The following is a 14,028-nucleotide window of genomic DNA, read 5'->3' as shown; positions in this document are numbered from 1 at the left end:
CTGCTACATTCGTATATGAGGGTGGGGGGTGGCCAATGAGGAGGCCAGCCATATTTCACCTACAGTATTCTAATAGAAATCACCTGCCGGCTGTTTACTCCAGGAGCATGAGGGCAACCCACGTGATGATGATTCAAGCACCCAACACATACAATCACCTATTAGTAGAGACTGGATTTTGCATCCAGCCCTAGGCATAGCACATGGTGGGTCTTTCATAAACCATTTCCATCTCCAGGAACCCCTCCCACTTGGTTGGGGCTCCAGGCACACTCCCCATCCTGCAAGCAACAGTCTTGGGTCCCTCCAGTGCAGTGGACCAAGACAAAAGGCTGCCTGATTATTTAATAGTATACCAAGTGCCTGGGCTTAAAGTCAGAAGACCAGGTTCAAATCCTGGTCTTACCACTGACAGCTGAGTGAGAAGAGCATTTAACCTCTTCTGTTTCCCCATCTGCAAAATTGGAGGTTGGACCAGAATGATCTAGAAGATGAGATTCTAGAGTACGGTTGCCAGATTCAGCAAATGAAAATACAGGATGCCCAGTTAAATTTGAATTTCTGATAAACCACCCATGTCCACTGAGGACACTGAGGTTTTCCCAGGCAGACAGGGGCAGGTTGGAGTCCAGCTTCCCCCGCCCCCCCGCCCCGCCCCCACCCCGGCTAGCAGCCATCCACTTCAGGAGCACTCACCTCCTTGAGGCTCTTTCCTCATGTGTGGAGTGAGGATGGGGCGGTGAGAACCAGTAGTAGCCACTGTGGACTGTGGGGATTTAACAGGGGGCCCATCTCAGTATTGAAGTCACCTGGGGCAAGTCACTTCATTTAAAGAGACAAGGCAACATAAGGCTCACTTCAGTGCTCAACTCACGACAGGAGGGGTGGGAAAAAGGTTGGAGTTGGCCAAACTTTCACAAGACCCCTAAATCCTATTTTCTTTTTCTTTTTTTTGGCCGTGCTCTTCGGCTTACAGGATCTTAATTCCCCGACCAGGGATCCAACCCGGGCCCTCGGCAGTGAAAGCGTGCAGTTCTAACCACTGGACCACCAGGGATTTCCAAATCCTATCTATTTTGAGTGTGGCAGCGCTTGGGGCCTGCCAGCAGAGACGGAGTGGAGTGGGGTGACACACCAGGACCTGAGCCACGAGGAGTGCCCACCCGAAGCTGCCCAAACCCAGAGGTATGGCACACAACTGGTCACACGACTAACCCACAAACAAATAACTTTAATTTTTTTTTTTAAGCAGGAGCTGGGCCTTGAGGGCCCCTGCGCCAGCCTTGCGCCACATTTATGATATAACCCATCACAGCTGGATTTAAAAAATACACAACAAATATATAATATACATTATAAAACCTAGGTTGGGTTTGGAGGTGGCCTGAGCGATATGCAAACTGTGAGGACCTTCAGGAAGCTCAGGGGTGGCCGGGCCGGGGGAGGAAGGGGCACAGTACTTCATACGAAACTCATAAATACCCACGGGCAGCGGGAGGACGGGGCTGGGGGCCGAGGAGCCTGGGTATTGAGAAGGGGCTGCCGGGGAAGGGTTAACCTTCAATCCCAGAACGGGGTGTGGGGAGCTGCTGCTCCAGGCCGGAGAGACTGAAGTGGGGAAAACAGAAGGGACAGGTGCCCCCCGAGGGTTCACCACCAGACGCAAGTCTTAGGCAAGAGAAAATGCCAAACTTTTCCGCTACCCCTTGTCCCTGGGCCAGTGGCCTGCCCAGGGGCTGGGGCTTCATCCTCCCACCTGACCCTCTAGCCTGCTTCAGGCCTGGGCCTGCCCCTGGAAGCCTTCGCCCATCGGGAGGCTGCTGGGTGGCTCAGGACTGGACCTGGGTCAGGCAGCTCTGAGGGCCGCACAGGAGTCCCCCGTGCTCTGGAAGGAGGTGGTCTGTTCAGGCCCCCAATCCAGCCGGCTGGCCCCTCAGTGCAGACCCTCCCTCCTGCCCCCGTGGCCAGCCCCCACTCCAGGGAGGTAGCATAAACCTGGGCTCTAGGGACAGGCAGCGCCGGGGGAGGACTCCAACTCCACCCACCCCTCCCACAGGTCCCTCCACTGAGATAGCGAGCCCCACGCTTGCCGTGCAGGGTCTGAGGATGGCACAAGGCACTTGGGGGCCTGCACGAGGTCTGGCACACAGCAGGCGCACAGAAAGTGTGGGCTCCTCTTTCTTCTTCTCAACTTGACCCCAACTCAACACTCCCCTTCTGGGGCCTCTGCACTCCGGTTCCCTTGGTCTCCATTCTGCCCTCACCCGCCCATCACAGTCCCGTGAGGGGCCAGCGGCCATGGGTGCCTGGGCTCAAAGGTGTCCTCCCAGTCTTTCGAGGCTGGGCAGAGCTGGGTATGGTGGTCAGCGTAACCGCCAGGCTGCCCCACCGCTGAGCTCTCCTCTCTTCTCCCTCAGTTAAAGCGCAGAACAGTGGCAGGGAGTGTGTGTGCAGGGTAGATGGGGAGGCCTCCTGGGTCCTGGGCCTGAGGCCTGGCAGGTGGATGAGTCCTCAATCCTGGACCCCTAGGGGTGCCAGGCAGGTGTGTGGAGAAGATGCTTGTCCTGGATTGTGATGGTGGGGGCGGAGGGCACCCTAGTCTTTGACGAGTTTGTAGACGTGGTGCTGGGCCCCGTGCTCACTGGTGGAGACTTCAAAGACGAAAGCAATGACGAGCAAGGTCTCCTGGGAGTCCCGGCTCGTGACCACCTGGGGGCCGGGTAGGAAGATGCGGGAGGTCAGGTGGCACAGGGCCATGGGGCGTGCGGGCTGACCAGAGCCTTCTCCTTTCTGGGGCTTGGTCTCCTCCTCTGAGGAATGGGTCTGGCCACCCCTGCTTCGAGGCCCCTGTGCCTGGGGTGCTCCCATGACCCCCCCGCCGCCCTCTCCCCCCGCCGCCTCCACACCTGCAGGATGGTGAAGTTCTCCAGGACGCTGTTCATCATGTACTTTTCGGGCAGGTGCTTGAGCTTGTGGATGAAGTTGATCATGTACTCGCACATGGGCGAGCGGTGGATGCGGTACACGAAGCGCCCGTTCTCCAGCCTGGCGTACTCGGTCTGCGTGAGCCGGGGTCAGGCGTCGCTCGGCTGGCCTGCCCCCAGCCCCCGCCCCCCGCCCCCTGGGCCCCCACTCACCTCCACCTTCTCCACCACCTGCTTGCCAAAGGAGCACACCTTGGTGGAGACGCTGATGGTCATGCTGTCGGCCGAGCTGTACTGGGAGCTGACCCCGTAGAAGGCACCCGGGCCCTCCTGGATGGTGCTGTTGAGGTCGGCCTGGAGGAGGGGGCGGGGCGGCCTAAGGTGCTGTCCCAGGCCCAGGGAGGCGTCCCGCCCTGGGGCTGGGGGCATACATAGCCCACACAGTGCCCACAGGGCCGGGGAGAGGGGGTCGGTAGGGTAGGCCTGGGTGCATCGCACATCTGGGGGGACCCTTGGGAGCAGAGAGGGACCAGGGCAGCTCACCCAGAACTTGACGAGGAAGAAGGCGTTAGGGGGCCCCTTCTCATAGAGCTCCTTCAGGCCACCCTTCTTCTCGGGAAACTTGTCGTAGATCTGACGCACATCCACTGCCTCCAGGGGCGGGTCTGAGAAGGCGGGATTCGTCTGGCCGATGTGCACAAACAGGTGTTTGCTGTACTGTGGGGAGGGCCCAGTACAGGGTCAGGAGAGCTCGAGAGAGTGCAGGCCCAGGGGGAGCGGGGGGCTGCAAGGGAACAGACCTGCCCTATGGCCTCCCAACCCCGTGACCCTGAGCTGTGGCCCTGGACCGCACAGACCCTGCCCCACCCCCTACGTTACCGTGTCAGGGTCGCGCTGCACCTCCATGAAGGCGGAATATTCGAGGAGCCGCAGCCGGGAGGAGGCGATGGTGCGGTCCTGCCACACAGGCACAGAGGCAGCAGCTGAGGGGAGCGGGGCCAGGGGCTCATAACCTGGGAGGACGAGACGGACCCTCGTCTGCACGGGCGCGTGTGCGGCTACACACAGAGCCGCTCCCCACCCCCGCACAGAGCCTGTGTGCGAGCTGGAGAATGGTGCCCCTTTTGGACGGGAACACAGGCTGGATTTTGACTCCCCTGCCAGGTGTCCTTGTGCAGTGCACAGCCTGCAGCACCGTGTGTGGTGGCCCTAGTAATGTACATCAGTGGATTTTCCCTCATGTCACCATTAATGTGTGTCCAAACAGAAAATATAGACAAGTGAAAAACGTAAAAATAAAAATTACCCAGAATCCTAACTCCTAACGAAAGTAAAACTCTGAAGATTTCAGTGTATTTCCCTTGAAGGAATTATATATACATACACATATCAATGTGACACCTTTGGTGGTGTGTACTTGTAGCAGAGTTGTGGAAGCAACATTGTAAAAGGTAAGGGGGCTATTCCTGGCCTGTCCCAATCCCCTACAGATGCCAGCCACTCCTCCCTCCCAGCCCACGCGCATGTACAGCGCGCGCACACACACATACAAGTCTGGCCCCAGCTCTTCTGAGCAGAGGTGCAGCTGCTGAGGGAGGGAGAGGTGGTGGCTGCCTTGTGCAGGGAACTTACTGCTGAGCGTCGGCGGCAGGGGTGGCTGGACGGGGTAGGCTGGCTGTGCAAAGGGCTTGATGCTGCAGACAGGAGCATGGGCTGGTTAGAGGGTCACCCCTTCCCCACTTTCCGCCTGGCCCAGTCACGTGGGTCTCATCTGGGATCCCACATAGGAAGCCACCAGGCCTTCCTGTGGAGGCCCAGAAATACATGCTGACCAGCTAACTCGTAAGCTTTTTGTTTTCTTCACGTCTTAACTTTATGAAGTCTGCCTGCATCTCACAACTGATGTGCACATTTAATGCAGCATTTCAAACCCACCCTGCAGAGCTGTTCATTAAACTGAGGGCATGTCTTAGGAAGAAAGTCATCTTAGAGTTGAAGGAGCTGAGAATACTTGACTACCTGACTTGTTGAATGAAAGACTGACTCAGAGATTAACTGAGTGAAAAATAATTGTAAGATGGATGACAAGTGGTTGATGAATGAACAAACACATGAATGAACAGACAGATGCATTAGCTCTCTTAACTGGCACTCTCCAACCCTCTATTTTTGAACGAAGACTTTGCTCAGCTGCTGCTGGAACCCAGATGGGAGGGGAAGTCCAGAGTGGCTGCCAGGGGAAAGAAGAGGGTGTGGGAAGGAAATGCCACCATACTCACTCCTGAGAGGGTCCAGGCTGCTGTCCCAGGAGAGGGGGGCTGCTCCAGAACTGCAGAGATGGGAAGAAGCCCAGGGTCCCTCAGTATCCAGGACCCCAACCCCGGCCCACCCTAAAGGCACTCCTTCACCCCAGTCCCACTTCCCAGGACCCCTGTACCCGAGAGGAAGTGGAGAAGACGGCCTGGGGCAGAGGGGAGGGTGGGCTGAACTTGTTCTGTAGGACGCTGGCTGAGACAATCTGGGCAGAGGACATGGACGCCATGCTCTGGAGGGCTTTGTCCTTGGAGACCTGGTCCTGAGGAGGGGAGAAGCCTTGTGAGGCCCAGGCCAGGCCAGAGACAAGACAGGGGCTTGCCTCAGGGGCCTCCCCCCAGGCCCTGTCTCCTAAGTGTACATCACCCCTCTGATCACAATCCACAATAAGAAATTATTTTACTCCATAACCCAGTATAAGCCAAAACAGTTCTCCTTATTTTGCTTATTTTGTGTGTCACGCACTCTCATATTTTCTGTTTCATCAGTGGTTCTCAAAGTATGGTCCATGGACCAGCAGCACCAGCATCACCTGGAAGCTTGTTAGAAATCAAATCCTCAGGCCCTAGCCCAGACCTACTGAATCTGAAACTCTGAGGGTGAGGCCGAGAAATCCGACTTCATAAGCCCTCCAGGTGATTCTGATGCATGCGAAAGTTTGAGAACCACTATAATCCATTTTTTCAAAGATTTATTATTTATTTATTTTTGTTTATTTTCGGCCACATCAGGTCTTTAGTTGTGGCACACAGGCTTCCCTCTAGTTGTGGCGCGCGGGTTTTCTCTTCTTTAGTTGTGGTGCATGGGCTCCAGAGCGTGTGCGCTCTGTAGTCGTGATGTGCGGGCTCCAGAGCGCGCGGGCTCTGTAATTTGTGGCACACGGGCTCTCTAGTTGAGGCGTGCGAGCTCAGTAGTTGTTGCGCGTGGGCTTAGTTGCCCCGCAGCATGTGGGATCTTAGTTCCCTGACCATGGATCGAACCCACGTCCCCTGCACTGTAAGGCAGATTCTTTACCACTGGACCACCAGGGAAGTCCCTATAATGCATTTTTTAAAAAATGCTGTTTGCAAGCCTATTACATTGATTTCACAATCCATAATTTGAAAATCCTATATTAGGTGCTCTCCCCTCCATTGCCCCCCACCCCCCGGGGAGGGGCAGTGCTACTTACCAGGTTCATGGCCTGTGGAAGAGAAGGAGAATGGATTAGAAGAGACACAGAGGAGGGCCAGATGGGATGGAGGGACATGTCATTTCATCATCCTCCTCTCAATGCCCACCTGGCTCTCAGTTCCTGAGAAGCGCAGGGAAGCTCAGAGGTAGCTGTGGACCCTCCCCCAGCCCCACTGCCACCTAGAGGGAGTGCGTGCCAGCTGGGGGTTCCCTGGAAAGGGTAGGATGAGGGCAGAGGGGCTGGAGATCCAGATGGTGGACCAAGCTGGGGCCCCTTGGGTCTGTCCACGTGTACTGCACTTTAGGCGTGGGGACTGGGGCGGGAGGCCCAGTCTGCTGGGCATTTGTGGGCAGGGAGAAGAAGATGCAGCCTACAGGGGCCTTGACCTGGGCCAGGGCCATGAACCCAAGGCTCTGAGATCCTCAGCCACAGAGAAGCCAGGATTGAGCGTCCAACAAGGAATGGCCATGCCCGCCAGTCCCCACCAGTGTCTCCTCCCTGCCCACCTGGAGTCCCCATGCAATTAGCAAGCAGCAGTTAGGAGGCAGGAGAAAAGGAAAATGGAGAAGAAGAGAGGTGGGCCTTAGTGGCCCCCAGGTGGTCTTCCTCTCCCTCGCTGTAGGGCTGGCTGTCCCCTTGGGTTCCTGCTTACTCTCCAGGGGCTCTGACCCTGTGTAGCCTGAAGTGGCAAATGGGCTTCTTCTGCTGCTTGTCTTTCTGAGACCCCCCTGCTGCCCCCCATAGCTCCTCAGCCCCTTCCCTGTCCCGGGCTGGGGTCAGAGAGCAGCATCAGGCCTGGGCAGGGCCAGGCCAAGTGGCAGGGGACCCCATACCTTCAGCTTGGACTGAATCTCCCGAGATTTCCGCCTGGCTAGAACCTGCAAGTGGCTAGAGACCTGTAGAGAGAGAGAGAGAGAGAAAGAGAAAAAGAACAGAAAGAACAGAAGAGGCAAGAACAGAGTTTCAGCCAGAAAAGAGGCACAGTGCGGCCAGAGAGCCAGCCAAGGCAGAGGCCTGAGCCGTGCAGAGAAAGTGGTAGAGGCGCCGTGAGTGAGAGGCCGAGGAAGGGCTGGAGGCCCCAGTCAGGCGCCCAACGTACCTTGATGCCAACCTGGTACTCCCGCACCTTCTTCCGAGCTAGAACCTGTATGTGGCTGGACACCTAGGGGCCGCCCCGCGCCCAGCCAGAGAGGAAAACACAGACAGTGAGGAGGCATAGCACAGGGTAGCCACGGGCAAGGAGCATCCCAGCCCTCATCTCTGGGACCAAATGTAAGAGGGGCAACCGTGGGGCCCCTGTGGGCAGACACACCTTGGCCCTGCCAATTCTGCCCTCTTTTGGCCCTGTCTTGATCAAGGGCCTACCGTGGCTTTCAGGAGCACCATGTACAGTTGTACAGGTTGTTCACTGCATAAGCGCACCTGGCCCAGTGAGGGCTAAAATCCAGCCCAAGCTCTGCTGGCCAAGCTATGTGCCCTGGTGCACGACTGCATCTAAAGTGGAGGAAGAGAGACCCAGGAATCCAAAATGGCATCAGTCATACCACTGAAGGAAGAGAAGCTCCTGGATGTCAAAATAGGGGAGCTGCCAAGCTGGATACTGACGCAGGATTTCACCCCTAAAGGCATTGCTGGAGCATTTCAAAGAGGTTACTACCAGTATTACAATAAGTATGTCAGTGTGAAGAAAGGGAGCTTCGCTGGGCTTTCTACGGTGCTGGCAGCTTACATGCTTTTCAACTACTGCTGTTCTTACAAGGAGTTCGAACACGAGTGGCCACGCAAGTACCACTGAAGAGGGCCCGGTGTGAAGGGCACACTCTGCATTCCTGACCTTTGCCCAGCAGCCCTGAATCCTTTCATATCCTAATTGAGAATTAACACCCAATAAAAGATGACTGGTAAACAACAGAGGAAGAGCATCTTTGTATTCTTCCAAAAAGGGGTGCCTTTTTCTCACTGGTGTCCTCAGAGGAGACACTTTTTTTTCTAATTGGCATCACAGAGGCTAGCCATGGCCATAATGCTCCTGCTGGCCACCAGATTATACATCAAGCCCAAAATCCTTCACAAAAGGTCTCCCCTGTACCACTGCCTAAATCCTCCTGAGAACCCCACCAGCTTGCCGGCCTATGAAACCTGGCCTGGTCTGACTCCTGCAGCTTCCTCCCCCAGTACACATTCCTTCTCCTCGGACTAATACATGGCAGTGTACACTATCTCTATGCACACAGTATGTGCTTTTAACTGCATTTCTTCTCCAGCCCCTCCTCCCTGAAGCCTCCCTGTCCTGGCAGACCTGAGCTAGTCACGGTCTGGATGTGTGCGCCCTGGGCTTGCACAACAGACCTTGGCATTGTCAAGGATCTGGCCCTCAGCCTCAGAGAACCTAAGTGTCACTGTTTTCCCCATGAAACAAGCGTGAGGGAACAGGTGGATCCTCTAAGCTGCTTCACACTTTCATTATCAGCAATTGCTGTTGGCTTTCTTTGCAAGTTGTTTTTACCTCCATAAGGAAACAGTTTCTTTTCTTTTTAATCATGGACTAAAAGTTACTATGTACGCAATGCTAGGCAGCCCCCTGCTGCTTGGTTAGAACCTAGGCGGGTGCTTCTCATGCCATCTCATGGTGCCTAGGATTCAGACCTATGTCTGGCAAGATTCCCGATCACTTCACGTCATGACAATAACTGACGTTTACCGAGCACAGCTACTATTGTTCCCAGCACTTTACATGTACCAACTCCTCTGACCTTTACAGCAATGCTAAGAAGTCGGTACTAATATTATTCCCAGTTTACAGATGATGAAACCAAAGCACAGAGAGGTTAAGCAACTTATCCAAGGTCACACAGATGAACCCAGGTGGCCTGACTCCACAGCCCACTTGGCCACACCAATATACCCTTAGCCCAGAGAACTATCTCCAAATGGTCAACTCTGTGACAGCTGAAAGTCACATGGGACTTAATCCTAATGTAATATTTAGCTGCGTTTTCAATAAGGAGGCACTGTACTTGTTATTAATTGCTGTACGTAGCTGTAAAAAAAAATGAAAATGGCATTTTTTTTCAACAGAGAGTAAAATGAAAACAACCAAAAAACCGTGCATGTCAGCGGGCTGCTCTTTGCGACACATAAAGACATGCCTTGTTCTCACAACCATAGGAAGGAACCCCCTTTAAGGAGATATCAGACATCAGAGTTCTAATACAGAATAAAGTTAGAGGGGTGCCACCCTTGCAAAATGACAAAGGCCAGAGGTTTTAAAAATCCTGAGCTTGCCGACAGCTCATTTGTAAAATGTTAACGTACAGCCAGCCTTCTCGGGATACCTGGCCAGGAGCAGGTATGATGCTGGACCCAGAATTAAGAGGCTCTGCTACCCTCCCTGGGCCTCGCTTAAAGATCCCTGGGCCCCTTCCAACTCTGACAAACAGGTTCCTATGAACATGTCTTTTGGGTGAAGCAGGACACGCTGGGACAGTGCCCTCCTCCTGTGCCTGGGATGGCTTTCTGTTTATAACTACAGTAATAATAATAGCAACAGCAGCGGCATTCTTATACAAATACACTCTGTTCTACATATCAGCTATTGAATGGCTGAGGAACAGAGGCTGGAGATGAGGCACCCCCTCCCCGCAGGTATAGGAGCAAGGTATTTGAACCCCAGGGCTGATCAGCCAGTATTCCTCCTGTGGCCCCAGGCTCCAGGGAACTGGGCCCTTGTCCGTCCAGTTCCTCGCCGGATCCCTTGTACCGAGAACATAGCAGTAGCTCAATGATTTGCTAAGTCAATAAATGCTGTACATGAACTGGCCCAGGGAGAGTGGTTAATAAAGGCCTGAACAACGAGGGAGCATTTCTACTCCCGCATTGGGTGCGTGGACCCAGAACCTTCCTTTAAGACAGTGAGGATCTCGGGGGTGGGTGCAAGGCTCAAACCCCAACCAAAGAGGGAGGTTTGGGGGGCTGAGGGCCAGAGCTGGCCTCGGTTCTCCAGGTCCCTGCTTAGAGCCTGCCTCTCTCCCGCCACCCAATCATCTCCCAAATCACCAGTTTCTTCCGTCCCTACCACCACTACCCTCACCATTGCCGCTGCCCAGGCCACCGCTGCTGACCTAGGTCCCTGCCTTGGCCTGGTCCTCTCTATCCACTGCCTTGGGTGTTCCGGAGACAAGATGCCTTGACAGCTGCCACGCGCCACACCCTGATCTATTCCCTTCCAAGGCCCCCAGTTGCCCCCAGGAAAACCTGTCCCTCTGGCCTCCAGCTCAATCTCTCACAGCCCTCGGCTTTTCCCACCCCTCCCTCCACACACCACACTGCTAACGGAAGGCTCTTTCCTGCCCAGTGGGTTGAATCCTGGATCCACCACCTACCCGCAGAGTGACCTTAGGAAGTTACTTAACTTCCCTGTGCCTCGGTTTCCTCACCTGTAAAATGGAGATAATTACTGTACCTACTTCATAAGGTTGCTATGAGGACTAAATAAATTAATACAAAGTCAGCTCTGAATGGGCTTACAATTACTATTTGTATAGCCAACTTCCTCAGCCTGGAAGAATCCTCTCCCTTTTTCCTGCCTGGCTAAATCCTCTTCCTTCTTAAAAATACATCTTGAGTGTCATCTCCTCCAGGAAGCCTTCCTAGCCCTCCCCCCTCCCTTCCCCTCCCTGGTCCGGGTTCAATGCTTGTCTGACAGTACACGCTCCGATCTCAGCCATGCTGCCCTGCTCTGCCCTCACCTGTCCAACTGCCTGTCTCCCTGACTGGTCAGCGAGCCACTCAGGGCAGTGACATGCAGCTGCCACAGTTGCCCACTGGGGTGTATCTGTGGTCGCTGGATCACAGGTCTGGGACGGGGGTCAGAAAGGACAGTGGGGACTTCCCTGGCGGTGCAGTGGTGAAGACTCCTCGCTCCCAATGCAGGTGGCATGGGTTCAAGCCCCGGTCAGGGAGCTAGGGGAGTGGGTTGGGCAAGGGGGCAGCTCTGAGGAGGCAGGCAGGGCAATGGGACAGCTCGGCCTGGGAGGGACTGACAGAGGCAGGGGAGAGAGTGTGTGCGGGCAGAGGGGTCGCAGCATAAATTATCTTTTACCTGTTTTCTTGTCCGAGTCTTTCCCGTCCTCAATTTAATATACCGTGCGATCAACTCATTTCGGCCTAGATTGGGGTGAGAGGAAAAAATGGGGAGTGGTCAAAGGGGACCCCTGGTGGCTGGAGACCCCCCCACCAGCTGGAAATACACCAGGCCCCTCCCACACATGCTGCTCTTGTTTTCTCTCCCCACTCTCTTCGCTCCACCCCACCTAAGGGGCACAAGCGGGGTGGGTGAAGGATGGTGGGGAAGTCCCAGAGCTCCCCCCACCGCCTCCAGGACCTGGGGGGCTGCTGTTGGGGGAGGGGCAGCAGAGCAGGAGGTGGAACAATGTCAGGCGGCTTGACAGGTTTCCCTGCGAGACAGACAGGGGCAGGTGTGGCCGAAGGGCTGCAGGACAGCTGGGCCCCTCACTCCCAGCCGCCCGCAGTGCTTCCTTCCTCTCCGTGCTGTCACCAGCTCCAAACCTCCGAGGGTAAGGGCTCGTGTGTGTGTGTGTGTGTGTGTGTGTGTGTGTGTGTGTGTGTGTGAGAGAGAGAGAGAGAGAGAGAGAGAGCGAGAGAGAGAGAGCGGGCGCGCGAGAAAAAGAGAGAGAGAGAGAGATGTCTGGGCATGCATACCTGTGTGTGTCTGTAAGAACTCTGGCCTGGGTTCCTGTCCTAGCTGTCCTTGCCACCAGGAGACCCTGGACAAGTCCCTGCCCTTCTCTGGTGAAACGGGCAGGAAGGACCAGATGGTCTCCAACACGTCTCCTACACTGACAGCCTGGGTCAAGATGTGTCACTGAGCATGTCACTGTGTCCTTGAACCTGTCACCCCCATGTCACTGGTTACCAGTGTCTGTCCCTCCCTGTGAGAGAGTGCAGCCCATCAAACTTGGGGTGGGGGGCTCTGCTCAGCACCAGGGACCCTCTGGGGGCCCAGAGGCTGGCCGGCATCCAGGGGGCTTGGCCCTTTAAAGGGGGTGCTTGGGACGCACAGTGAAGCATGTGTTAGCATCCTCAGCGTGTAGGCTTCTTACCCCCAAATTCAGGCCCCCTGCCCCCCAACCCCATAGCCTCCCCAGAAGGACCGCATTCTCCAGATTCCTCTTCCATGACGGAACTGGCCCCACAGCTCCTCCCTTCCTGCCTGCCCCTCTCCACCCCACTCCCTCCGCCCTGTCTAAAAATACCCTGTGGGGCTGCCCCAGCCGTCTGGGAGGGAGCAGTGGGGGCAGGCGGCCCCCGCCCTATGGAAGGCGCCCTGGAACATCTGCCTGCCCCGTGAGTGGGGCTCTGGGGCTGGGAGTGGGCGTGGCACGGTTGTGGGGCAGGGGACACGGGGCAGCCCAGCCGGTGCTGGACACTGGGAGGGGACAGGCTGAGGGCCTGCCTCACCCAGCCATAGGCTGTCGGGGCGGGTTGGAGGGAGCTGGCAAGGAGTCAGGCCCCAAAGGGTTGAGTTATCCCAAAAATGCAGCCCTGGGAGAGCCCTCTCAGGGCTGGACCAGGGTGGATGCTCCCTTCTGGAGGCAGGAGGTGGGCAAGGTGGCAAAGAGAGGGGCCAGGAGAGCAGCAGACTTGGGAGGGGGTGTGAGGAGTGAGGGAGTCCCCTTGTCTCTCCAGCGCCCTTCCCCACGCAAGCCCTGTCACACTGTGGGCCTCCCCGCAGTGTGAAGCAGCCCCCTCTCCACGCCTCCTGTTCTCTGGAGGGAACTCGCCAGTGGGAAACACTGTTCTCTGCTGGGATCCCACCCCAGGTCTCACCCCTCGGGCTCCCCCACGTCCTCCCAGGAGAGGGACCCTCTCCTGGGCCCAGCCTGGAACACACCGGATTGACCCAGTTTCCCAGGCCCACTGAGTCACCCCGAAACCTCCAGCCTGGCCGGGGCGAGGAGAGGAGGGGCAGTCGGGGGTGGGCTGGGGGGGCGGGGGTGGGGTGGCGTGTGGGCTGCGCTCAGGTGGAGGGGGCAAACCTGGCCTGTTTATGAGGAGGATCCAGACACACAGGCTTGCACGCCCAGACCCGCCCGCCCTCAGAGGGCTGGCGGCCTCCGGGACTTTGCCAAACCGGTTGGGTGAGGGGGCAGAGAGCAGAGGGAGGGGTGAGGAGGGCTGGACCGTCTCCCCAAGTCCAGTCCAGGGTCCCTGTGCCTCCCCACACGCACCGTACATCTTGCCCTCGTCCGACAGGATGATCTTGCGACGGCCGCAGGGTGGGTAGATGGCCAGGGCCTCCTGGAAGCTCTGCTCGATGTCCGGGCTCCACACGCCCTCCGCATCGTTGTCCAGCCCCTTGTCCAGGCCCTCGGGCCCATCCTCCCGGGCCTCCCCGGGGCTGCTGCTGGCATTCCAGCTGTTGGACGCTATTGTGCTGGTTGCTCTGGGCTCTGGGCTCTGGGCCTGAGCCCACTGGGCAGCCTGAGCCTGGGGGGCAGACGCAGAGGGGTTAGGGCAGGGTCCTCCCAGACCACAGCAATCTCCACCCCTGGGGCAGGTGCTCCAGGGTTGGGTGGAGGCAACCAGAGGTTATGT

The 14,028-nt window shown here is 56.6% G+C and overlaps 2 protein-coding genes across 2 annotated transcripts; one reads left to right on the top strand and one right to left on the bottom strand.

Moving 5' to 3' along the window:
* Positions 1–1,221: 1,221 nt before the first annotated feature.
* On the bottom strand, positions 1,222–13,811 carry TEAD3 (TEA domain transcription factor 3; the record flags this gene model as incomplete). Its single annotated transcript, XM_082662661.1, has 13 exons — positions 1,222–2,709; positions 2,907–3,059; positions 3,138–3,278; positions 3,468–3,641; positions 3,804–3,937; positions 4,557–4,618; positions 5,204–5,253; positions 5,362–5,499; positions 6,409–6,420; positions 7,245–7,307; positions 7,511–7,573; positions 11,513–11,577; positions 13,667–13,811. The coding sequence occupies 13 exons, from the start codon at positions 13,809–13,811 to the stop codon at positions 2,596–2,598; spliced, it is 1,314 nt and encodes a 437-aa protein (XP_082518787.1). The 3' UTR covers positions 1,222–2,595.
* On the top strand, positions 7,916–8,212 carry LOC309827814 (ATP synthase subunit f, mitochondrial-like). Its single transcript, XM_082662660.1, has one exon. It carries the CDS (start codon positions 7,940–7,942, stop codon positions 8,204–8,206), a length of 267 nt encoding a protein of 88 aa, XP_082518786.1. The 5' UTR covers positions 7,916–7,939; the 3' UTR covers positions 8,207–8,212.
* Positions 13,812–14,028: the final 217 nt, after the last annotated feature.

This window comes from Grampus griseus (assembly GCF_964374135.1).
Source record: "Grampus griseus genome assembly, chromosome: 10".
In the NCBI taxonomy this organism is placed as follows: Eukaryota; Metazoa; Chordata; class Mammalia; order Artiodactyla; family Delphinidae; genus Grampus; species Grampus griseus.
This window is presented reverse-complemented; position numbering and strand designations above follow the sequence as displayed.